The sequence below is a fragment of the Gekko japonicus genome, unplaced genomic scaffold (assembly GCF_001447785.1).
Source record: "Gekko japonicus isolate JY-2015 unplaced genomic scaffold, Gekko_japonicus_V1.1 scaffold350, whole genome shotgun sequence".
NCBI classification, from domain to species: Eukaryota; Metazoa; Chordata; class Lepidosauria; order Squamata; family Gekkonidae; genus Gekko; species Gekko japonicus.
This window is the reverse complement of record NW_015160845.1, coordinates 756,434-782,321: the sequence shown is the minus strand read 5'-3', so window position 1 is coordinate 782,321 and position 25,888 is coordinate 756,434. Positions and strand designations below refer to the sequence as shown.

At 48.6% G+C, this 25,888-nt stretch overlaps 1 protein-coding gene across 1 annotated transcript in view; it reads left to right on the top strand.

The window, feature by feature from the left end:
• Nucleotides 1-259: 259 nt before the first annotated feature.
• The window catches only part of LOC107117849 (ferritin heavy chain B-like), a 59,707-nt gene continuing 34,078 nt past the window's right edge, over nucleotides 260-25,888 (top strand). Inside the window, exons 1-5 of the mRNA XM_015420017.1 lie at nucleotides 260-364; nucleotides 4,916-5,062; nucleotides 5,791-5,916; nucleotides 8,719-8,870; nucleotides 13,618-13,759. Coding sequence (XP_015275503.1) covers nucleotides 263-364; nucleotides 4,916-5,062; nucleotides 5,791-5,916; nucleotides 8,719-8,870; nucleotides 13,618-13,759 — 669 coding nt within the window. The 5' untranslated portion in view covers nucleotides 260-262. The remainder of the gene's footprint in view (nucleotides 365-4,915; nucleotides 5,063-5,790; nucleotides 5,917-8,718; nucleotides 8,871-13,617; nucleotides 13,760-25,888) is intronic.

Here is a 25,888-nt window from a genome sequence, read left to right as displayed (position 1 = left end):
ATTTCGATACGTTGGTGCTTTTTCGGAGTTGGTTCTTATCCGCTGCTGCTAGCCTTGCTCAGCAAAGCTCATTTTGCTGAGTCATCTCTCGCCCCCTAGAGCTGATTGGTGGGTTGATGAAGAAGGGCATTCCTATTGGATGGCACAGCTGCTCATCACATACTTGCCTGCTTCTAAGCTGTATTTATACCACCTGGTCCTCAGGTTTCTCCATAGCAGTAGCTGAAGAACTCTTGATAGAAGTTTTGTTTAGAGTGCAGGAATGACATTCCAGGTGAGCCAGAACTTCCATCCTGAGTGTGAGGCTGCTGTGAGCCAGCTGGTCAATTTGGAGCTCTTTGCTAGCTATGTCTACCTTTCTATGGTAAGTGACTATTTGCTACTTTCTTCCACTGGAAATAATGTTACTGATCCTTGTCTTTGGCCCCTGCCACATGGCAGGGGAAAAGCCTCTAAAGGCACGGCTTTTAAAAGCCGCGCCAACATTGAGACGCCGCGGCGGGATCCCACTGATCCCCTGGCCGCGGCGCCTTTTCTCCCCGGCACGATCAAACGCCGGGGAGAAAACACGGCTCTGACCGGGAGCTGGCCGAACTGCGCATGTCGGAGCATGCGCAGTTCGGCTATGGGCCGGGGTTGTGCCGGCGCAAGGACGCGGCGGCGATCAAATGCCCGGTTTGTAGCGCGGCTTCCCGTTGAACCACCAAGGTAGGTGGTTTCAACTTGAGGCGGATTTGTGCGGGGAAGGGCCAGTTCGAGGATGGAAGCTCGACGCTTCCCAGATGTTGTGTTGTGATCGCGCCGGTTTGGTCCGCCCCCGAACTGTCCCGCTCCCGGCCCAAATCGCCTAGTGTGAACGGGACCTTTGTATACTAATTCAGTTTCCAGGTGACCCTCTTTTTTGAAGCATCATTGATCTTCATGGAAGTTATTCTTCAGTAAACATAGGGTGTATGTATCTAGAGCCATAAAACATTAGTTGGAATTACCTCCCCCCCACCAAAAATTCCTACTAGGCCTTACACTAATATATTGGAAGTTTTAGTGAGATAAGAGCTGCTAGCATCCAGGTGGGGTCTGGAGATCTCCCAGACTTACAACAGATGTTCAAAGTCTACTGCAGACGATTCCCCTGGAGAAAATAGCTGCTTTAGAGAACAGACAGTATGACAAGAACATAAGAGAAGCCAATGTTGCATCAGGCCAATGGCCCATCCTGTCCAACACTCTGTCACACAGTGGCCAAAAATACCAGGTGCCATCAGGAGGTCCACCAGTGGGGCCAGGACACCAGAAGCCCCCCCACTGTTGGCCCCACCCCCAGGCACCAAGAATACAGAGCATCCCTTGCCCCAGCCCAAGAGTCCCTATCTATACTTGTGGCTAATAGCCACTGATGGACCTCTGCTCCATAGGCTTATCTAATTCCCTTTTGAAGCTGTCCATGCTTGTAGCTGCCACCACTTCCTGTGGCACTTTCAAAAAATATGGGAATACATAGCCTTTTTTATGAGATTTTATTTGGGGGTTAAGTACTGATTGGACACCTACCAGTCAGGGGTATTATAGCTGCAGTTCCTGTTAGGGATGCCGGCCTCTGTCTAAGTCTTGGGAGCAAAAATTCTCCTTTGTGAGTTACTGGCATCAAAGTTGTGAGTGAGTGATTTGGCTGCTGCATAAATTAATTTGCTTTGGAGCTGTCCTTCCTGAGCTGAGACAAAAATGTGTGAGCCGGAGGCTAAAAAAATTGTGAGCTGGCTCACATTAATTTAGCTTCGAGGGGACACTGCTGGAAGCCCTCCCACTGTTGCCCTCCCAGTTAACCCCCCCCCCCAGACTCCATCCCCAAATCTTCAGGAATTTCCTGGATCTGGCAACCTTAGAAGTGAAAAGTTGCATGGTTAATTTTTCCTTATATTTTTCCTACCAAGTTGGGACACAGGGAGACCAGCCTCCAGGCAGGACCTGGGAACCCCACCAAATTACAGCTCATCTCCAGACTACAGCAGTCAGTTCCCCTGGAGAAAACGGATGTTTTGGAGGGTGGACTCTGTGACATTGTGCCCCACTGAGGTCCGTCTCCTCCCCAGGCTCCATCCCCAAATATCCAGGAGCTTCTCAACTTGGATCTGACAACCCTATTGGAAAGAAGTAAATAATATGGCTGCTATGAAAGTTTTCTGTGGAGTGGGATGTGCCACAATCCTAGATACACAGTGTCATTCCTGGTTTATTTGACCCATGATTTCTCTGAACGGGTAGGAATTGTTTTTGTTGTAAGAAATTATACATGTTAGCATTTCCTATATTCCTTTCAAGTCATTGAAACTACAGATGTACAGCAGACCCAAAAGCCACTATGCCTTAAAAAAAAAAACCACCCTGAAATTTGTGCCTATAAACTGTTCCACACCATAGTATTCTCTGTGTGTCATGTTTGGCCATTGTGTGATAAAAGGAGTCAAGTATCCAACCTGGAGTACTGGATGTGTTTGGAAGAGAGAAGGCAGTCAATAGGTTCTCTTCTGCATTTCTGGATGCCTGTTAAGGTGAAAAGAGAGGTTTTTTTAGAAATGCATCTTTTTCTAATCTTTTAGTAGCTGCAAGGCAAGTTGTGCCTGGATTTTTGTCTCTAGCCTTACTGCCTGGATTTTTGTCTCTAGCAATGGTAACCAGATGGCAACATAGTGTTCTGAGTCTGACTATTAGACTTGCAATATAGACTCTCATTAGGAGTAGATTCTCTTGCTTTAACTGTGTGTATACATAGAGGGTACAATTAGCCCCAACTATAACCCAAACGTGAAAATGTATAAAAATTGATAAATGGGAATGGGACCAATGCTAGTGTAGAGGACAATTGAAGGGTTCAAATGATTGTCTATTGATTATTGCTGATTTACAGAAACCTTTGGGAGAAATTATCTGGGACTTTCCTGGAGAATTAACAACTGTTAGCCACTAAACAGCTTTATAAAGACAGGTGGTTTAATTCATTTTTAATTGACAAGGGAGGGTTTCCGCAACTATGAGTATTTGAGTTTTAATGAACAGGTGTTTTTGCATCAGCTCTTTTAATTGGGATGAACTGTAAAACTTTAAGATTTATGAGAACCTCCCTACTTCAGAGAATGAGTTCAGAAGGTTATTTCAGCTTCTGATTTTCAGTAATTTTAAATGAGGAAACATCAAAGAGGCTTCTGTTTCTTTGAGTTTGCGATACTCTAACATATTAATGTTGAACTATTAGAGTCTATAAGCAATATCTATATATCTTTTGTTGTTGTTGTTCAGTCGCACAGTTGAGTCCGACTCTTCGCGATCCCATGGACCAGATCCCGCCAGGCCTTCCTGTCTTCCACCATCCTCTGAAGTTTGCTCAATTTCATGTTCATTGCATCTATGACAATGTCTAACCATCTCATCCTTTGCCGTCCCCGTCTTCTTTGACCTTCAATCTTTCCCAGCATCTATATATCTATATATATATATAGATCTGTTTGCCTTTTCAACCTGTTTTAAAGAGGACTAAACTCTGTTGGTTTGTTTAGACATTTATATGAACTGGACTGGTGTAAAGGCACCAGTAATTAATTGTCAGTTAAGAGACGGATGTTCCATCCTTTGTTCCACAGGAATTAGAGACATATTGGTCAAGATGTTTTTAAAATTGATCTGGCAAGGATCCACAAGCAAAGTTAAAAGGATGCCAAAATTAATAAGTGTAAATAACATTCAATTGTATTTTCTATGGAAAATAAGCTTAAATTTTTAAGGTGCTTTTATAGTAAAGAATAATTGTTAAAAGAGTAAATATCTCTGAATGTTTATAGCTGAGAATGAAAGCTTATGGATAAAATGTTTTTGTATGTTTATTGAAAAAGAGAAAACTAGTTAAGTGTTAAGGAATTGTGTTTGAAATTGTCAAGCAGAATGTTGGGAGATGTTCCAAAAGGTTTAAGAAAGCAAAGTAATCAATCATGCACACCTGTTCATTAAGAAGCTCAGATGGGTCTTCCATAAATTGTGTGCTTTTAAGTTTTTAAGGATTAACCAGTTACTAAGAAGCTGATGAAGTCATAGACACTGGAAGCCAATTAAAAGGGTCAATTAGAAATGCAGAACTTGTATTGTAAAAGAGGACCCTCTGCTGGCTAAAATAAGGTGGTGTGTTTTACAAATTAAAAGCTTTAATTCAGTTAAAAGAAGCTTTATAAAATTATTAAAAATATTCTGATGAACCAAAATAAAGACTCTTTTACCTGGGCTTGGAGCTGTAGCAAGTTAACCTTTTTTGAAGTCAATCTGTTCGCAATAAAGTTAAATGTACCTACATGAATATGCTACGTAATATTGTAATTCATTTCAACAGCATTTTCCCTTTCACCAGGAAACATGAAGGATCATGGAGACTGCGTAAAGCTTCTGTGCTTCCAAGTCATTACATTTAATTCAGTAGAATCAGAGTTTGAAGGGGCCATACAGGCCATCGAGTCCAAACCCCTACAGGAACTGGGTGAGACTGAGACCAATTTCCCACAGCCTCTGCTCTGCGCTCACTCCTCTCTTTGCCCCGATGGTACGTGTCAATTTCCCACTCGAAGCCGCGCGGCCACATTTTGACCTGCGGGTTCGCCCAATTTCCCCTGTGGTTTTGTGATCCTGTTTTTTGAGGATTACAAAACCGTGGGCAAAATCAGGCAAAGCCGCGGGTCAAAATGCGGCCATGTGGCTTCGAGTTGGGAAATTGACACGTACCATCCGGGCAAAGAGAGGAGCGAGTGCAGAGCAGCAGCTGTGGGAAATCAGTCTGAGTGGAAAAAGCAGACTGGATCCAACAACTTCTGGGAAGCCTACCGTATAATTCTAGGGCTGCGGGGGTTAAACACAACTTCCCCCAACTCTTCCCTTCCAGGCCCTTCACTTTGACCGTGAAGATGTCGCCTTGAGCCACGTGGCCCAGTTCTTCAGGGAACAGTTCCAGGAAGAGAGGGAGCATGCCGATAAGTTCCTGAGATACCAGAACCAGCGAGGAGGCCGCATTGTCCTGGAGGACATCAAGGTGAGCTAAATAGATTTTCCGCATTACGAAAGACATGCAGGCTTAACAGTTCTCGTAGGTCTGCGGGCTCTTCTCAGTGGCAGATGCATCTAGGTCATGTCCACATCTTCATTTTTAAAGCCGTCCCAACGCCGTCTTTCTTTAGGCTGGAGCGATGCTTGTTCAAGAAATTCTTCCAATCAGCTCGATTCAAGTCCATCACTAGATGGCACTTTCGGGGGGAGGGGGGCTTAGAGTGCTTTGTAACTAGATCCACTTGAGCCGATGAGACACTGCAATCACAACGGAGTCGAAACCATAGGGCAGTAAAACGGTGTAGACAGCAGAAATTAGGAGAGCGAATCCGAAAGAGATGTAGACTGAATCTGCATTTGTCTTTCCCACCGGTGTCCCAGCCTTTTGACTCCATCGTCCAAAAAGCTGTCTACATTTAGTGTCGTTTTCAACCCTCAAGAGTGCTAGCATACTTTTGCACGTCCACATATGTTTACCGTCCTTTCGGGGTGGCTCCACGGTCATTGCACCTCTGCACTGCTTTAAAAGAATCTTCTCCAAACAACATTCAAACAAGCATGAAAATGATTTTAAAATGCAAATGCAGATTCGACTGTAGATATCTTTTTTGGAGACGGAGCAGGAGCATTGTTAAAGCAGCGGCATATACCAATGCCAATACCAGATACCAATACCAGATTTGACCCTAGCCTCTCAATCTCCTTCTTGCACAGAAACCCGACCAGGACGAGTGGGACAACAGCCTGGATGCCATGCAGGAAGCCCTGCAGCTGGAGAAGCAAGTGAACCAAGCTCTCCTGGACCTCCACTCACTAGCCACAGAGAAGGCAGACCCCCACGTGAGTCAAGACACACAAAATCCAGAAGACTTGGGAGTCAGTAGAATGCCCAGAAACTGCAGTGCACAATGGCTGCCTCTCCATTTTTGGAAAGAAGGACTGACTGTCCAAACCGCCTTTCAAGGTCAAAGCTTTCATTCTGGAGGCACAGAATCAGTGGTATCATAAGCACATAAGAGACGCCAATGTTGGATCAGGCCAAAGGCCCATCCAGTCCAACACTCTGTGTCACACAGTGGCCAAAAATACCAGGTGCCATCAGGAGGTCCACCAGTGGGGCCAGGACACTAGAAGCCCTCCCACTGTTGCCCCCCCCCAGGCACCAAGAATTACAGAGCATCCCTTGCCCCAGCCCGAGAGTCCCTATCTATACTTTGTGGCTAATAGCCACTGATGGACCTCTGCTCCATAGGCTTATCTAATTCCCTTTTGAAGCTGTCCATGCTTGTAGCTGCCACCACTTCCTGTGGCAGTATCAAAAAATATGGGAATACATAGCCTTTTTTATGAGATTTTACTTGGGAGTTAAGTACTGATTGGACACCTACCAGTCAGGAGTATTATAGCTGCAGTTCCTGTTAGGGATGCCACCTCCAGGTGGGTTCTGGGGATCCTCCCCCCCAGAGTTTACAGTTTGACTACAGAGATCAGTTCCCTTGGAAAAAATGGATGTTTTGGAGGGTGGACTCTATGGCATTGCACCCCACTGAGGTCCCTGCCCTCCTCAGGCTCCACCCCTAAATCTCCGAGAGTTTCCCAACCTGGATCTGGCCACCCTACCCCCCACACACACATCCCCCGCCGGTAGCCAGGGGGGACCTGGCACCGAAGAGAAGGCAGACCCCCATGTGAGCCAGTTTGGTGTAGTGGTTAGGAGCCTGGACTCTAATCTGGGAGTTTGGTTCCCCACTCCTCCACCTGCAGCTGCTGCTGTGACCTTGGGTCAGTCATAAACTCTTTCAGAGCTGTTCTTTCAAGAGCAGTCCTCGAAAGAGCTCTCTCAGCCCCACCTACTGCACAGGGTGTGTATTGTGGGGAGGGGAAGGAGATTGTAAGCCACTCTGAGACTCCTTCGGGTAGTGAAGGGCGGGGTATAAATCCAAACTCTTCTCCAACCCTAGTTCCTGTGTTGGAAGGGGGATGGCCAGATGACCCTAATGGTTCCTTCCAGCTCTGAGGTTAAATAAATAGTCCCGAGGTCAGGCCTCCCCTGGGATGGCTCCCGCCGCTCGGGACTCTGCCAACACCGACTCCCCAAGCCCCGGCCCCCAAGGAACCCACCAGAAGGAAAGGCAGACCCGCCGCCACCAAGCCATCCTAGCCCTGGAAAAACATCAAATATAAATCTGTACATAAAACCCATCATAGGAAATATAGAAGTCCACAGAATGCATAAAGTCCAAAGTAGAAATTCAACACTTTTCCTAGGTAGTATACAGTGTTTCAGACTTCTGTTCCTTCCTCAGGAACAAAGAGCCACAATAGAAAGTCTCATTCCGATTTCTTTACAAGACAATATTGTTCAGTTTCTTTATGGGCCAGGTCTCCTAAGCTTGAAAGGGCACCTCTCAAGGTTGCTACTATGTAAAACAGGACCAAAAATGCCTCCATTGTGTTTCCATATGTGTTTCACTTTGCTGAAGTTTCGTTTGGTACATTGACTATTGTGGGCATTTCAGCACACAGTTGTTTTGCTATTACTTGCCATTTTGTATTGTGTGCTGCATTGCTGGGTTACTTCCTGGAAAAGCATCAACAGGCCACCCCAACACCGCCGCCACCGACAGATGCCCACTGCCACGGGGAGAAGTCTCGGGAAGGGGGGAGGGAGCGGGAAGGTGTGCCCGGTGCGAGGGCACCTCCCCACACACACACTCAGGGCGTTCTGGAGGGGGAGAAGCACAGGGCTGGAGCAGCATCGGATGCCGGAGGAAGGGGGCCGGTGGGAAACCACACCCACAACTCAGCGTCCTTGCCTAAGGGGGGGTGGAGCTGTGAGGAGGGGTGGAGTGGAACACAGGGGGGACGAGGTGGCACAGAATGGGAATAAAAGGAGGAACAGATGCAGAGGCCGAGGAGGATGAACTGGCAACAGAAAGGAGAGAGGGAGAGAGAGGGAGAGAGAGCGCTGCCTGACCAGGAGCAGGAAAGCGGTGGTGGTGGTGACGTAACCTCCTCCCCTCCTGAGTGTCTGAGGCCTCTGCAGTTCCCAAGGGAGGCGGGTCAAGGCGGCGGATAGCCCACCCAGCTCGGAGTCCAGTGACAGCGAAGGGGGGTCGTCCGGCTCGTGCGACATAAATGACTGGAACACAATGCTTATTTGAGGACTGGTCTTTTTCATTTAGGAGCTGCGGTGGCTCAAGTGGTTAAGACGCTGAACTGCAGGCTGTGGAAGGTCAGTAGTTCAGCAGTTCGAGACTTGGGTGCCGCATGACGGAGTGAGCTCCCATCTCTCGTTCCAGCTCCTGCCAACCTGGCAGTTCGAGAGCAAGAAATTGCAAGTAGATAAATAGGGACCACTTCAGTGGGAAGGTAACAGCGTTCCGTGCGCCTCGGTGTTTAGTCATGCCGGCCACATGACCACGGAAACGTCTTCGGACAGCGCTGGCTCTTCGGCTTTGAAACGGAGATGAGCACCGCAACCCTAGAGTCGGATTCGACTGGCTTTCAATCAAGGGAAACCTTTACCTTTACCTTTTTTCATTTACTTGCTTAAGTCAAAGTCTGCAATAGTTGCAGTTTTGCAGTGCATAATCTGTCTGGGTTTAGCTTAACTCTTCTTCTTCTTCTTTTCATTCTCAGCTGTGTAACTTCCTGGAGTCCGAATACCTGGAGGAGCAAGTGAAGGCCATCAAGAGGCTGGTAGACCACATCACCAACCTGAAACACCTGGGGGTGCCCCAGAACAGCATGGGGGAGTACCTGTTTGACAAGCTCACCTTGGGGGGAGAGCAGTGAGGCCCACCGGATGAGGCTCTGCTGAATGGGCTTCCAGAGACAAAAAAAATAAGCGATCAGATTGGTATTAAAAGAAAGTTACGTTTCTGGTGCTTTGAACACAAGTTCCAAAAGTTGTGCTCTGTGGTTCTGGGGGAGCAAAAAAGAAATGAATCGTAACGTTCCATCCACTGCTGTCCTGTATTACCGTACAGAAGTGCTTTGTCATCTCTGAAGGAGGATTAAAAGAGTTCATTGAACCTCAAAGTTCAGATGTACTATATTTTAGAGGTCTCGAAAGAAGTGACATCTGGTTCAGTGCACCCTTCTTTCCAGTGTCCCACCAGATCGATGCGACTGGTGCCTCTCAGAGCACAGAGCTATTGGGTATTGTAAATAAGAAGCTGGAGACTGGCCAGTTATGAAGGTACACAGAGAGTTTATAAAGGTGAATATATACAGAGATATTTACAGGCCATTGAACAGCATGCTGTGCCTTAGTCTATGAGAACTAAGTTCCCTCTAGCATACCAAGCTGATAGCTATTATGCTTAACCCCACCCCAGCCAATCTCTAACAAGGTGATCCAATCTCTAACTCTAACAAGACCTGAAAGAGCAACACCTGCTAGAAGCACCTGTCCTCAATTACATGATTACTAGCTTGACAGCTAGGATTGACAGACAGATAAAACTGATCTACAGTAACTGCTTGCTACCTCTAACACTCTGACATATATCTCAATAAGAGCTGCCATATTTGAGGGAAAGCAAAGAGAAGTGTACCTTGGTTGCCCATGATGCTTTGCTTTCCTGCCCTGGAAGAGCCTACTGACAACCATCCGGCCCAGGTGTTCCTCTGCTTTAGATCCAGATGGCAAATTCAAAAGTCTCCTTGATTTGCTTCCAAGGACTGGTCTGAGTCCTGTTCAGGTACAACAGGTGCAGCTCTTCTCTGCCAGTTAGTGGAGTGATGGGAAAGATGTAGTGGAGGCAACCTGGCGGGGTCCATGAGCCATCGTAATGTCTAAGCTGGGAAGTGCCAACCTCTGTAGCGACTTGGTTCTTCAGTTTTCCAAAATCTCCTTGCCATTCGGTTGGTAAGTGTTTGCGGGCCTGGACTAGAGGCCTGATAAACACTTCCTGCCTGTAAATAAGATTAGCAGGAAGAGCTTTCTGTTCCTTCACAGTCAAAGGCATGGGCAGAAAGGCATCAGTACTGTGTGACCACACAGCCCTCCGTGTTATCCAGGTTTGAGTCAGTCGGTCATACCTCGGGCCCTGGGGTTTGGAGAGCTGTTGGCCTGATAACAATGGCCAGCTCCAGCTTTTCTGCGTGCTGCAACAAATGGCTCCTTTCAAGAATTTCTATATTGGTGTTAGTTCTTTATCAGTGTTAAACTTTTAAAGAGTTTCTGTATTCGTATTAATGGAAATTCTCTTGACTCCTCTTTACCCAGTTTCTTCCTGAAATCCAGCAGTCCTTTCCCCCCCTACTTCTTCCTTTTTGGGGGGTGGGGTGTTAAATTTGGAATCTGTTTCAGAACCAATTCCACTTTGATCAAAAGAGAAATTCAACAAGAGAGGGGCAGGAAGGGGAAGGTCTGTGAAATTTTCAGAATTTCCCCCCTGTAGAATTTCACTCAGAGATAGTGAGTCTTAACAAGCTGTCCAGTTTCCCTGCTAGGGTACCATCCCGTAGTGTGTAACAACATCCTGTGGCAGGTAACAGAAAACAGCTGCAAGGACTGAATTTACAGAGAAGCCAATGTGGGATCAGGCCAATGGCCCATCAAGTCCGACAGGCTGGTGCAGAAGGTCCCGGGTTCAAGTTAAAGAATCTTGCAGGAGGTGATGCAAAAGCCTCTGCCTGAGACCCTGGAGAGCCACTGACCACCAGAGCAGACAATATTAACCTTGATGGATTCAGGGTCTGATTCAGTATAAGGCAGCTTGACACATGTTCATATGCCTTGATTTCTTCTCAAGGCGAAATGGAAGAAACCCTTCTCTTAAACAAAAACAAGAAGAATCAGTAGCGATCAGTGTTCCCTCTAAGCTGAGTTAGTGTGCGCTAGCTCACGGTTTTTTAGCCTCCGGCTCAGACATTTTTGTCTTAGCTCAGGAGGATGGCTCCAGAGCAAACTAATGTATGCAGGAGCCAAATCGCTCGCTCACAACTTTAATGCCAGTAACTTACGAAGTAGAATTTTTGCTCACAAGATTCCACAGCTTAGCGGGAACAATGGTAGCGATGTCTAAAAAAAAAGGAATTTAGAAAAATCCCCCCATAACACCACTGTTGGAGTTTCGGTTGAGTAGCTCCTATTAGCAAGAGAAGTGGGATGGCCTGAAGAGTGCCTATAGGACAGCAGAATGCTGGCTTAGTTATTCTCTTGAGGACTTTATTCTTGACAGCCAATTCGGTGTAGTGGTTAGGTGTGCGGACTCTAACCTGGGAGAGCCGGGTTTGATTCCCCGCTCATCCACTTGCAGCTGCTGGTGTGACCTTGAGCAAGCCACAGTTCTCTCAGAGCTATTCTTTCAAGAGCAGTTCTCTGGAGAGCTCTCTCAGCCCCACCTACCTCACAGGGTGTCTGTTGTGGGGAGGGAAAGGGAAAGGAGTTTGTGAGCCGCTCTGAGACTCCGAGTGAAGGGCGGGGTATAAATCCCATCTCTTCTTCATCTCTCTTTCCTGAGGTCTCAGAGAAACCTTGGAGCTAGAGGTTAGGTTAGTACCTGACTGGGAGAGATGCTCTGGGATTCTGAGGCAGGTTGCCTTGAGCTGCAGAATGGAAGAAACGTAGCATGAATGCAATGCTCCCCCTAAGCTAGGGAGTCCTGTGAGCAAAAATTCAACTTTGTGAGCTGCCGGCATTAAAGTCGTGGGCAAGTGAACTGGCTACTGCATAAATCAGTGTGCTCTAGAGCCATCCTTCCAGAGCTAAAACAAGAATGTGTGACTTGGAGGCTAAAAAACTGTGAGCTAGCTCACACTAACTCTGCTAAGAGGGAACACTGCATGAAAGCAGGACTATTTTGGGGCAGGAACGCACAGGAACGGAGTTCCGGCTGGCTCCTGAGTTGAGCACGCCCAGTAGGAACTCATTGACATAATACGCCACACCCAACAGCAGGAACTCATTAGGATTGGCTACATTAGGGGTGTGTGGCCCAACATGCAAAGGAGTTCCTGCTACAAAAAAAGGCCCTGGGTTTTGACCACAAACAAGGTAAACAGAGTAAGAAGCAAAAGGTGGGTGTGGCTGGATGATCACACTTCTGGTAACACAGGTGAGTGGCCTCATAGGCTAATGAGCTGTGCTGTCAGGGGTGTGGCCTAATATGCTAATATGTTTCTGCTGTTGGGTGTGGCCAATTATGCTAATGAGTCCCTGCTGGGCTTTTTCTACACAAAAAGCCCTGCATGAAAGCATTGGATAGGCCAGGCTGGGCAAGGCTCCTTAGATCTCAGAAGCGAAACACAGTCGGCCCTGGTTGCTACTTGGATGGACCACCGAGGAAGACTGGGGTTGCTCTGCATGGAAGGCAACGGCAAACCAACCTGTTTGTCTCTTGCCTTGAAAACCCCACAGGGTCCCTCTAAGCTGTGGAGTCTCGTGAGCAAAAATTCTGCTTTGTGGCTACTGGCAGTAAAGTTGTGAGCGAGCCATTTGGCTACAGCATAAATCAGTTTGCTCTGGAGCCTTCCCTCCTGAGCCAAGATGAAAGCGTGTGAGCCAGAGGCTAAAAAACTGTGAGCTAGCTCACACTAACTCAGCTTAGAGGGAACACTGGTCACCATAAGTCAGCTGTGACTTGATTGGGGGGGGGGAGGGGAACAATGGATTTGCATTTTTGGAAAGGCGCCAGATGAATGCATTTCTTCCCCACCCATCCCAGAAGAAGAAGAGATTGGATTTATACCCCACCCTTCACTTGGCGTCTCAGAGTGGCTTACAATCTCCTTCCCTTCCTCTCCCTCACAGTAGATACCCTGTGAGGTAGGTGGGGCTGAGAGAGCTCTGACAGGAACGGCTCTTGAGAGAACAGCTCAGAGAGAACTGTAACGGACCCAAGGTCACCCAGCTGGCTGCATGTGGAGGGAGTGGAGAAACAAACCTGGTTCCCCATATTAAAGTCTGCTGCTCTTAACCACTTCACCGAACAGGATGCTTTGGAGGGTGAATTCTATGGCACCATCGGTAACCAGTCAGAAGCATCTCCTTACTGAAGGAAGAAGAGGAGGAGATTGGATTAATACCCCATCCTTCACTACCTGAAGGAGTCTCAGAGCAGCTTACAACCTTCTTCCCCTCCTCTCCCCACAACAGACACCCTGTGAGGCAGGTGGGGCTGAGAGAGCTCTCTTTATTTATTTATTTATACATTCGATTTGATATCCCGCTCGAACCCCTTGTCTAGGGGTCTCTGAGCGGCTTACAGATTTTTGGTGCTAATCACTGTTTTTCCCTAACTAGGGCCACAGTATGTATATGGGGATGGGGCAACCTACCGGCACCCCCTATGGTGGTGGTTGTAGCTGTTGTTGCTGTTACTGTCGGCTCGGCTCGGGTCTCTGGACTGGCGGGTGTTCTTTTCCCGGCGTTTCCGGAAGTGGCTGTCTTCTTTCTAAGGCGCGCGGCTCCGCCTGCTTCCGGCCCAGCAACGTCCTTTCCGGCTCCTCTTGAGCCGGTGCTCGGCGTCCTCACACGCCACCTTCCTCTCGACGACAGCACTCTGTGTACTCTTGCTTGGCCACCAGGGATCGCTCGGCTGCGTTCCTCCGCTTGCGCCCGCCTGCCGCCGCCACGCCACGCCGCCACGCCGTCCACACCGAATCGATGCTCACCGCCGCCGTCATCACCGCCGCCGCTGCCGCCGCCGTCTTCAATCGACCATTCAGGGTGCCCCCCACCCCTCTAAGGGTGGGTACCCATTTATCTACTTGCAATTAGGTTGCTTTCGAACTGCTGGGTAGGCTGGGGCTGGGACGAAGATCGAGAGCTCACCTCGACCGCGGTGGTACTCGAACAGCCATAGTGGCTGTTCGGATGGTGTTACAGAGCAGGCGTTTAACTGCCTGCGCCGCTCTTCTTGTGAGAGAACAGCTGCGAAAGAACTTGTGACTGGCCCAAGGTCACCCAGCAGCTGCATGCGGAGGAGTGGGAAATCAAGCCTGGTTCTCCCAGATTAGAGCCCACCCTCCTAACCACTACACTGAAATGGTTCTCTCAGTAAGCAGTCAACAGCATTTTCCTTGAGCATCTGCCTTTACTCAATGATTTCCACCCCCCCTCTAGCATAAGGTGCCCCGCGGGTCTCAGAACTCTTAGGAGAGACTGACTCTAAAGTTGATTCCCCCCCACACACACTGTGAACAGTTGCCTCGGCAACGACACTCTTGCAAGATTTCAACAAAGATTGGTCAGTCTGACACAGTGGCAAACCACTGCGAGGAGGGCAGAAAACAGGGCAGAGCGGCCCAAGGCTCCCCACCCCGTATTGTTCTCTGGGGCTGTTTCTCCTCCCCGGGGAGGCTCCCTTTAGCCACTGTGGCTAATAGCCATCAATGGGCCTGTTCATGAATCTGTCAATTCCCCTTTTTAAAGCTATTTAAGCTAAGGAGCTGCGGTGGCTCAAGTGGTTAAGACACTGAACTGCAGGCTGTGGAAGGTCGGTAGTTCAGCAGTTCAAGACCCGAGTGCCACATGACAGTGAGCTCCCGTCTCTAGTTCCAGCTCCTGCCAACCTAGCAGTTTGGAAGCAAGAAATTGCAAGTAGATAAATAGGTACCACTTCAGTGGGAAGGTAACAGCGTTCCGTGCGCCTCGGCGTCTAGTCGTGCTGGCAGCATGACCACGGAAATGTCTTCGGACAGCGCTGGCTCTTCGGCTTTGAAACAGAGATGAGCACCGCAACCCTAGAGTCAGATTCGACTGGCTTTCGAGCAAGGGAACCTTTACCTTTAAGCTAAGGACCATTACTACATCTACTAGCAAAGAAGCCCACAATTTAGTTAGCCATTCAGAATCCTAAATCTGCATTCGGGGTTAGCTACACGTCACTACAGTTGTTGGGGCCTCCCTGGCAGCTGGTGTGGGTGAGGGGGGCTGGGTTGCCAGTTCCAGGTTGGGAAACGTCTGGAGATTTGGGGGGGGGGACCCTGGGGAGGACAACGACCTCAGTGGGGCACAATACCATAGGGTCCACCCTCCAAAGCATCCCTTTCCTCCAGGGGAAGTGATCTCTGCAGTCCGGAGATGAGCTGTAGTTCTGGGGGATCCCTGGAGGCTGGCATCCGCATGTATTACAGATGACTTGATCTGTCCAATGGCCAGCCCTGGGCTATTAGAGGTAAGGATGGGCACAAATGAAGGAAAGAGCTCAGAGCTGAGGGTGTTCCCATCCACTTAGATTTGCCAACACGCAGGAGTGCTTTGGAATTATGAGTGATCTCCAGACTACAGAAATAACCTTCCCCTGGAGGAAATGACACCGAGTCTCTTCCACCGCTCCTCCACATACAGCTGCTGGTGTGACCTTGGGTCATTCATAAATTCTTTCAGAGCTGTTCTCTCAAGAGCAGTTCTCAAAAGAGCTCTCTCTTTGCCCCGCCTACCTCACAGGGTGCCTGTTGTGGGGAGGGGAAGGGAAAGGAGTTTGTAAGCCCCTCTGAGACTCCTTTGGGTAGTGAAGGATGGGGAATCAATCCAATCTTTTCTTCTTCTTCTTCTCCTCCTCCTCCTCCTCCATCACAGCCCTTCCCTAGGGTTGCCAACCTCCTGGTGGGACCTGGCACTACAACTAACCTCCAGACTACAGAGATCAGAGATCTGCTCTCCCCAGGCTGCATCCCCAAATCTTCAGGATTTTTCCAAGCCCTAACACTCCTGTGACCGGGGGCTCCTTTCTCTTCTGGCTGTGCGGGTGTGTTAAGTGCTGTCATGTCACTTCCAGATTATGGCAACCCTATGAAGAAGAAGAGAAGAGATTGAATTTATACACCGCCCTTCACTACCCAAGGGAGTCTCAGAGTGGCTTACAAACTCCTTTCCCTTCCCCTCCCCACAACAGAGGCAGGTGGAGCTGAGAGAGCTCTCTCGGGAACGGCCCTTGAGAGAACAGCTCAAAGAGAACTTGTGACTGACCCGAGGTCATACCAGCAGCTGCATGTGGTGGAGTGGGGGATCAAATCCGCTTCTCCCAGATTAGAGTCCGCGCTCCTAACCACTACAGAACTTGTGACTGACCCAAGTTCACACCAGCAGCTGCACGTGAAGGAGTGGGGAATCAAACCTGGTTCTCCCAGATTAGAGTCCGCACACTTAACCACTATACCAAACTGGCTCTCTATGGATTCATGACCATTTCCTATCCTTAACAGGCCAACATTTCCTATTCTTAACAGCCTTGCCCAGATCCTGCAAACTGACCATTTCTGTGCTCGTGCTTTAATTCTAAGGAACATCAGAGAAGCCAATGGCCCATCCAGTCCAGCACTCTATCTCACACAGTGGCCAAAACCCAAGCGTCATCAGGCGGTCCACCAGTGGGGACAGAACTCCAGAAGCTCTCCCGCTGTTGCCCCCCATAGCAACAAGTATACAGAGCATCACTGCCCCAGACAAGAGTGTTCTACACTGGTCTGATAGAATCACAGAGTTTGAAGGGGCCATGCAGGCCATCTAGTCCGACCCCCTGCTTGATGCTGGATCAGCCTAGAGTATCCCTGTCAAGTGTTTGTCCAGCTCACCACCTCCCTAAGCAGGTGGTTCCACTGTTGCACAACTCTTACTGTCAAAACGTTTCTCCTAATATCCAGCCAGTGCCTTCCCGCCCTTACTTTATACCCATCCTTGCGAGTCCTATCCTCTGCTGCCAACAGGAACAGCTCCAGTTTGGTGTAGTAGTTAAGAGTGGAGGACTCTAATCTAGGAGAACCATGTTTGGTTTCCCCCTCCTCCACATGCAGCTGCTGGTGTGACCTTGGGTCAGTCACAAGTTCTCTCAGAGCTGTTCTCTCAGGAGCAGTTCTTGAGAGAGCTCTCTCAGCCCCAGCTACCTCACAGTGTGTCTGTTGTGGGGACGGGAATGGAAAGGGATTATACACTGCTCTTAGACTCCTTCAGGTAGTGAAGGGCGGGGTATAAATCCAATCTCTTCTTCTCCAAGTGTTGTTGTTGTTCAGTTGCAGAGTTGAGTCCGACTCTTCGCAACCCTATAGACCACATCACACCAGGCCCTCCTGTCTTCCATCATGCTCCGGAGTTTGCTTAATGTTTGTTGCCTTGATAAGATTGTCTGACCATCTCATCCTTTGCCATCCCCTTCTTTTTTTATCTTCAATCATTCCCAGCATCAGGGTCTTCTCCAGTGAGTGCTCCCTTCTCATTTGGGGGCCAAAGTATTTGAGCTTCAGTTTCATTATCTGGCCTTCCAGGGAACAGTCAGGGTTGATTTCTTTTAGGATTGACTGATTTGATCTCCTTGCAGTCCAAGGGACTCTCAAGAGTCTTCTCCAGCACCATAATTCGAAAGCATCTATTCTTTGGTGCTAGGCCTTCCTTATAGTCCAACTCTCACAACTGTACATTACTACTTTTGTTGGCCGGGTGATGTCTCTACTTTTTATTGTGCTGTCAAGGTTTGCCATCGCTTTCAGGAAGTTCTTCCTAATGTTTAGCCCAGAACTTTTTTTGATTTAATTTCAACCTGTTGGTTCTGGTCTGACCTCCTGGGGCAACAGACAACAACCCCATCCTCTCCATGTCAGCCCTTCAAGTACTCGAAGATGGTTATTGTATCACCTCTCAGTCATCTCCTCTCCAGGCTTCCTTCCTCTGACCTGTCTCTTTAGAAGTGTTCTCAAAGACTAACTTCTCTTTGACTCTTCTCAGCTGTGAGATTTCCTGGAGTTTGAAGATCTGGAGGGGCAGCTGGGGTCGACAGGAACTGCATGTGGGAGTCAGCCTTTGTTCCACAAGCTCATCTTGAGCAAAACTCCTGACCTCCACATTGCCATTTCTTCCTTGTGTCCTGGGGGGGGGGGAGAAGAAGACATGCTGCTGTGGTGAACGAACTAATTTGTGCCCAATTAAGGGTCTGTACTGCTCAGCTTTGTGAGAATTGTTCTCTTTAGCTGAGCAGCAGCAGCGACCTCATTGGATCTATGTTGGGTAAAAGAACCACAAAGAGAGATTTGTCTTCTACAGCTCAATGGGGTAGGGTGAATCTAAGCGTTTGATCATGACCAGCAGAATACTTTCTGTGAGCTGACAACTTTCACCCGAAATAAGACCTAACTTGTTAAATCGGGCCAGAACTTCAAAGGTAAATACAAATGTGAACTGGCCCAGTAAACACATTTTTTAAAAAATGCACACGGTAAAAATCAAATTTAACATTTCTCAGACTTAACGAAGTACATGAAGTTTAAGGCAAACCAGTTCAAGCCTGAACTCTCCCTAGAAGCTAAACTGATTCAACTGTGGCTGTCGTACTTTGGCCACATTACGAGAAGACAAGAGACTCCCTGGAAAAGACAATCACGCCAGGAGAAGCTGAAGGCAGCAGGAAAAGAGGAAGACCCAGCGTGAGATGGGTTGACTCAGTCAAGGAAGCCATGGCCCTCGGTTTTCAAGACCTGAGCAAGGCTCTTAGCCATTGGGAATTTGGAAGGTCATTAATTCAGATGATCTCCATAAGTCAGAAGTGACGTCACTTCCCACGCACACCAGGCAAATCAGGACTCAGCTTAGAGATGCCAGCCTCCAGGTGGGACCTGGGGATCCCCTGCAATTGCGGCTCATCTCCAGACTACAGAGATCAGTTCCCCTGGAGGAAATGGATGCTTTGGAGGGTGGACTGAAAGTTGGAGGGTTCAAAGAACGACATGACACAAACAGCTCTGCAGAAATCTGTCTGAAGTGTTTTCACTTCGCAGCCTTTTTTATTAAGAATTTCTTCCACCTTTCTTCCCCCCCCATGCATATGGAAAGTTACAAGCATAGCTATGATATCAGGAATCTGTTGTGCAGACAGCCTCACTTTCTTATCTCTTCCTGTGTCTCTGCCAAGTATATTTATTTATTTTTATTTATTTACTTGGGATTTATATCCCGCCCTACCCAAGTGGCCCAGGGCGGTGAACAAGCGGCGATGCCGGAATAAATAATAGATACATTAAAACATTAAATACATACAAGCTAAAATGGTGCTCTACAGTTCACTAAATTTTCCAAGATGCACAGTATCCCTCATTGGCGGCCGGTGTTGTAGTAGCGTGAGCGCCAGGAGTGATATCTTCTCACGTTGAAGTCAGCAGATGTTTACCTTGTGCAATTAGCACTCTGGCTCTCTGGTTCCCAATGTCCCTGCGGGAGCAGTGAATCTCCGGGCTTGCCACACAGAGAAAATTGTCCCTACAGTGGACTCTATGGCATTGTGCCCCACTGAGGTCCTTGTCCTCCCCAGACTCCACCCCTAAATCTCCAGGAATCTCCCAACCTGGATCTGGCAACCTTATCCCCCCCATCCCCTGCCAATGGCTGAGTGGACCTGACAACCCTACGAATGCTATGAAAAGTCTGGAAGCCAAGCACACAAACTCCTCACCTAGGAAGGGAAAGGAGTGTGTAAGCCGCTCTGAGACACCTTTGGGTAGTGAAGGGCGGGGTATAAATCCAATCTCTTCTTTTCTCTTCTTCTTCTTCTTCTTAAATCGTATCTGACCAAACCACCACAGAAGCCTGATTTGCCAGTTGCATGAGATTTTCTGTTTTAGAGGAAGTGCCCATTAAAACCGAGATAAATCCTCCAAACTTTAATGTGCGATTGTCCCCTAGAATGATTAGTCCCCAGTTGATTACAAGACAAGTGAGCAGGTACTCCCAAAATACATCTCATTAATTTCTCCAGCAAGGTTAAAAGGCTACATTTTAGTGCTTATTCGTAATTAAAGGAACAATAATTCTACTGCTTCTTCAGCTGCTTTAATTAACTGTCAGGGATAAAAGAAATTCAGAAGTTTCATCCTGACCAGCTGGTGAACCCTGCAGAAGTCATAAGAATTATACAAGAATGCACGTGGTTCGCATGGATATCTCTGATCGAAATTAAACATATGCAACACGGGTTAGGGTTACGAACTCTGGGTTGAGAAATTCCTGGAGATTGGGGGGGGGAGCCCAGGGAGGTTGGGGTTCAGGAAGGGGAGAGACCTCAGTGGAGAATAATGCCATACAGTCCACCCTCTGGGGCAGCCATTTTCTCCAGGGCAATTGATCTCTGAAGTCTGGAGTTCAGTTGTAATTCTGGGAAAGTGTTTACAATACACTAGAGTTGATGTTGTGTATATAAATCAAATATATTTAGCTATAAGTGCATGTGAATATTGTGTTCATTATTTCAACACGGTGTTTTCTGTGTTTAACTAACTTAACTGTGTTCCCTGTGTACTTGATGTTGAGCCTCCAGGTGGGGCCTTATTGTGTAGTGGGTTAACCGCATGGCGAGGCCGCTGCAGCTCGCATAGCATCCTGCACGCTTCACTGCTACACAACAAAGACAAAAAAGGAAACGGCCGGTGGGCCAACTATATACACATATGGGGACACCCCCTAGGTCCCATTGGTGGGGTTGAATCTCCCGCCAATGTCCCATTGGTCCCTCAGTGGAGAGGTCAGGAGCCTTGTCTCCATTGTTCTTCCAGAGTCAAGCTCTGGGGTATTCGCTGGCCCCTGATGCCGGTCAGCGGATGCTTTTACAACTGATCTCCAGATGACAGAGATCTCTTCCCCTGGAGAAAACGGCTACATCAAATTGGGCTTCCAGGTCCCCCCGGGGCGAGGGGTTGCCTGCTCTAGTCCCCCTGACCCACTGGCTCGGATCTCGCTGCTGGGGGTAACCCCGCCCTCAAAGTGCCTGAATCGGGCCAACATGCCTGGCATGACGACATCACCCAGAGGTGACGTTATCGCACCAGGCAGGTCGTCACGGGATGCTCTAGCATTCAACCTTAAAACTGTATGGTACCATAGAGTTTTAAGCCAGAAGAAGGAGGAGGAGGAGGAGGAGGAGGAGGAGGAGGAGAAGGAGGAGATTGGATTTATACCCCGTTCTTCACTACCCAAGGGAGTCTCGGAGCAGATGACAAACTCCTTTCCCTTCCCCTCCCCACCACAGACACCCTGTGAGGTAAAAGAAGAAGAATAAGAGATTGGATTTATACCCTGCCTTTCACTACCCAAAGGAGTCTCAGAGCGGCTTACAAACTCCTTTCCCTCCCCCTCCCCACCACAGACACCCTGTGAGGTAAAAGAAGAAGAAGAGACTGGATTTATACCCCACCTTTCACTACCCAAGGGAGTCTCAGAGCGGCTGACAAACTCCTTTCCCTTCCTCTCCCTACAACAGACACCCTGCAAGGTAGAAGAAGAAGAAGAGGAGACTGGATTTATACACCACCCTTCACTACCCAAGGGAGTGTCAGAGCGGCTTACGAACTCCTTTCCCTTCCCCTCCCCACAACAGACACCCTGTGAGGTAGGTGGGGCTGACAATACTCTGACAGAAACTGCTCTTTTTTCTGAATGCTAGAGCATCCCTCGACAATGTGCCGGTGCGATGATGTCACTTCCGGGTGACGTCATTGTGGTGTGTGCACACGAGGTTCCCGAACACAAAGCTTCTCCCCCTGCTGGATGCCAGGTAGGGACATGGCAACCCTAGCTTTGAAGGGTGGACTCTGTGGCATTGTACCCTGCTGAGGCCCCTCCCCTCCCCAAACCCCGCCCTCTCCTCGATCCACCCCCCAAAGTCTCCAGGTATTTCCCTACCCAGACCTGGGAACCCTACTCTCTTCAGTGACCCCCTCCTTCTTTGACCTGCAGGTCCTATTCTTGCTTTACTCTCTTCTCCACACAGACCTTCAGTTACCTGCCTGCACTGCTACTTTCTCCTACGCTTCTTTTGCATTCTGGTTTTCCTTTGACTTTGTTCCTTCTCCCCAGGTTTGGCTGTCTCCCACGGTTTACTAATCCAGCACCTCTGACCCGAGGGCCGGGCCTGAATTAAATGTGAGCCAAAAGAAATCTCTGTGTGGGACTTCTACACCCTGGGCTGCTACCCATGAGGAGCAGCTAGGAGTGTTTAGTTAGCCCTCCAGAGGGCTAGAGAGTGCTGTGTGTGGCACAGAATGCATAAATAGAGAGGCCTACTAGCAAACCTGATCTCTGTCTTCTCAGAGGGAATGTGTGCAAGCATGCTCTGGGGAAATGGTTAATTTCCTAGTACACCGAATGTTTGTGAACATTCCAAGTCACTAAATCCATTCTTCTTAGGCTCCATCCCACCCCCAAATCTCCAGGTATTTCCCAATCCAGCCTGTGGTTGAGGCCATCTCTTGCCCTTCTTCTCCATGCCACGAGGAGGGTATAAACTGACACCAGACACCACTAGATAAGCTTATTGTTGTACTGTATTGTTTTTCATTGCTTTTATTGTAATCGTTTACATTGTTTTATTCAGGGGTCATTTTGTAGAAAAAGAGCTGCAGGAGCTCATTAGCATAACCTATTAGCATAACTCATTTGCATATGCCACACCCCCTGACATCACTGGAAGTCTGTCAGAAGGCAACACCCACCACTCAGGCTCCACTGGACTGTTTTGGATTGCTAGCTATGGAGGGGGGAACGTGCAGATCTGCCCTCGCAGAGGAGGGAGAGCTTGTACCTGAATAAAACTTGGTCTTAAAGGTGCCACTGGACTGTTTTGGACTGTGGGGTGGGGAACTTGTGGCCTCCTAAAGTCATAAGGTGGAACAGCAAGCTCCAACCTCCATTTCCTGAGCACTATGCTCCAGGAAGGCTCAGCAGAAAAAAAAAGTGCCCCTTCAACACTATCCCACAAGATGGGCAAGTAGCTCAGCGATAGAGCATGTTTTGTACACAAACGGTCCAAGGTTCAATCCCCGGCAATTCCAGTTGAAGCATCTCATGTAGAAGATGCTGGGGAAATGCCACTCCTTCACTGAGGCCTGCAGATCTTTCCCCACATGTGCCCCAGAGACCATTAAGATCTGGATCCCAAAATTGCCCCGAAAGAGGCCATGTTCACTACAACGAGGGCCAGGGCCTTCTCTGTGGTGGCCCCTCATTGGTGGAATGAGCTCCCGGATGACATCAAAGCCCTATCGGACCTACTGCAGTTCTGCAGGGCCTGTAAAATGGAGCTCTTCCGCCAGACTTTCAAGTAGGGTGATGCCTCGACATCATGGCCCTGGCCCTACTATTAACATCATCACCAACCGGGCCGTAAAATCCACATCGCCACCAGCCGGATGACTAACAGCCTAGCAGGAGCCTGGAGGCAGCCACTCAAAGGATGACAGAATGATGCCATCTTGTAATATGGTCATGTGTTTTATATTGTAATTTTTACTGAATGTTGTTTTAGTATATATATTGGAATTTTACTGTATATATCCAGGGGTCATTTTGTAGAAAAAGAGGTGCAGGAGCTCATTAGCATAACTTATTAGCATAACTTGTTTGCATATGCCACACCCCCTGACATCACCGGAAGTGTGTCAGAAGGCAACACCCACCGCTCAGGCTCCGCTGGACTGTTTTGGATTGCTAGCTATTGGGGGGAGGGGGATACGTGCAGATCTGTCCTCGCAGAGGAGGGAGAGCTTGTACCTGAATAAAACTTGGTCTTAAAGGTGCCATTGGACTGTTTTGAGTTGCTAGCTGGGGGGGGGAACGCGCAGATCTACCCTCACAGAGGAGGGAGAGCTTGTGTCTGAAGGTGGGCCAGGGAGGGGGGCTCTGCAGCTTACCTGGCTGCTTCTTGCCCTGACTGAGGGCTGCTGGGAGCAGGGGGTGGGGCTTGTTGCATGTGCCCGCCCCCTGGGCTCTTTACTGCCAGAGCTCCACTCCTGTGCGCTCCTGCAGGAAATGACCCCTGTATATATCTATAAACATGTTGTTAGCTGCCCTGAGCCCGCTACGGCAGGGAAGTGGGGGATATAAATTTAAATATAAATCCGAAGGCCGTCAAGACATGGAACAGTGTTCTGAACAGAGGGCAGCTTCACATGTTCATCCTGAGAGAAGATTACGGACTTTGTCCTCCTTGGGGTAAACGAAGCCGGGGGAGAGTGGCTTCCTCAACACTCAGTAGTGATCCAGTCTCACCAGTCTCACTACAGCACCCTAACCACTACTCCACACTGTCCATCAGGAATGACTCAAATGCCAAGGATGTGTTGGACTGCATAAATAAACCTGCAAATTCTGGGGCAGTCTACTTCCTGTATCCGGACGGCCCAGGCTAGCCCAAACTCATTAGAAGCTAAGCAGGGCTGGCCCCGGCTAGTACTTGGCTGGGAGGCCACCAAGAATATCGAAAGCCGCCACGCAGAGGCAGGCAGTGGCAAGCCACCTCTGAACGTCTCTCGCCTTGAAGATCCTACAGGGTTGCCACAAGTCAGCTGTCCCTTGACCCGCAAAATCAGGGGATCCCGTGCAAAAAGAGACCTCGCCTGGGTATAATGCCATAAGCTCCGCCCTCCAAAGCAGCCACTCTCTCCAGGGGAAGTGACCTTGGTCACCGGGAGACCAATAGAGGGAGGTCATCTCCAGGTGCCACCTGGAGGCGGGCGGCAACCCTACGTTACCAAAGCTCTTCCCTATGAGTGCAAACTGTAAAAATAAAATTCCGTTCGCCTTCCTTTCTTGGGCAATTAAATGTTGTTTTCAGTTTTCCTAAAGAAAAAGGTAGAGGGGAGTTTCTGTAGTGCTCGCCGTACCGAGCCCTCACCTTGGTGGCCCAGGGTAGCCTGATCTTGTCAGGTCTCAGAAGCTAAGCAGGGTCGGCCCTGGTTAGTATTTGGATGGGAGACCACCACGGAAATCCAAGGTCATTGTGCAGATGCAGGCAATGGCAAACCACCTCTGGACCTGTCTTGCCATGAAAACCCCATGAGGGGTTGCTATAAGTCCCCTGTGAGTTGACAGCACTTTCTACCTACCCCCATCCTGCAGAGAATATCCCAGATTTCTTTCCCTCCCCCAGGCCCTTGAAAGAACGGCACATTGCATGCTGGTGGGATTCAAGCCTAACATTATCATCGGAGAGCTATAAGGCAAAAGTTCTTTGAGTGAATGCCTGAGATTTGTGTGCCCAATGTATTTATTTGTTTACCAGTTTTTTACCCCATCTTGATGATGATGATGATGAAGAAGAAGAAGAAGAAGAAGAAGAAGAAGAAGAAGAAGAAGAAGAAGAAGAAGAAGAAGAAGAAGAAGAAAAGAAGAAAAAGAAGAAGAAGAAGAAGAAGAAGAAGAAGAAGAAGAAGAAGAAGAAGAAGAAGAAGAAGAAGAAGAAGAAGAAGAAGAAGAAGAAGAAGAAGAAGAAGAAGAAGAAGGATTTATACCCCGCCCTTCACTACCCAAGGGAGTCTCAGAGCAGCTTACAAACTCCTTTCCCTTCCCCTCCCCAAAGCAGACACCCTGTGAGGTGGGTGGGGCTGAGAGAGCTCTGAGAGAAACTGCTCTTTTTCAAGAACAGCTCTTATAAGAACTATGGCTTGCCCAAGGTCATCCAGCCAGGTGCAAGTGGAGGATTGGGGAATCAAACCCGGTTCTCCCAGATTAGAGTCCGCGCACTAACCACTACACCAAACTGGCTCTCTGATGGGGCCCTTGCATCATTTTTCAGTGGCCAAGTCCAGCTCTAAAATGGCACTGGTGTTCATGGGTCAAGAAGAAGAAGAGGTGGTGGTGGTGGAGAAGGAGGAGGAGGAGATTGGTTTTATACCCTGCCCTTAACTCAGAGTCTCAGAACAGTTTACAAACTCCTTTCCCTTCCCCTCCCCACAACAGGCACCCTGTGAGGTAGGTGGGGCTGAGAGAGCTCTCAGAGAACTGTTCTTTCAAGAACAGCTCAGATAGAACTATGGCTTGCCCAAGGTCACCCAGCAGCTGCAAGCGGAGGAGTGGGGAATCAAACCCGGTTCTCCCGGATTA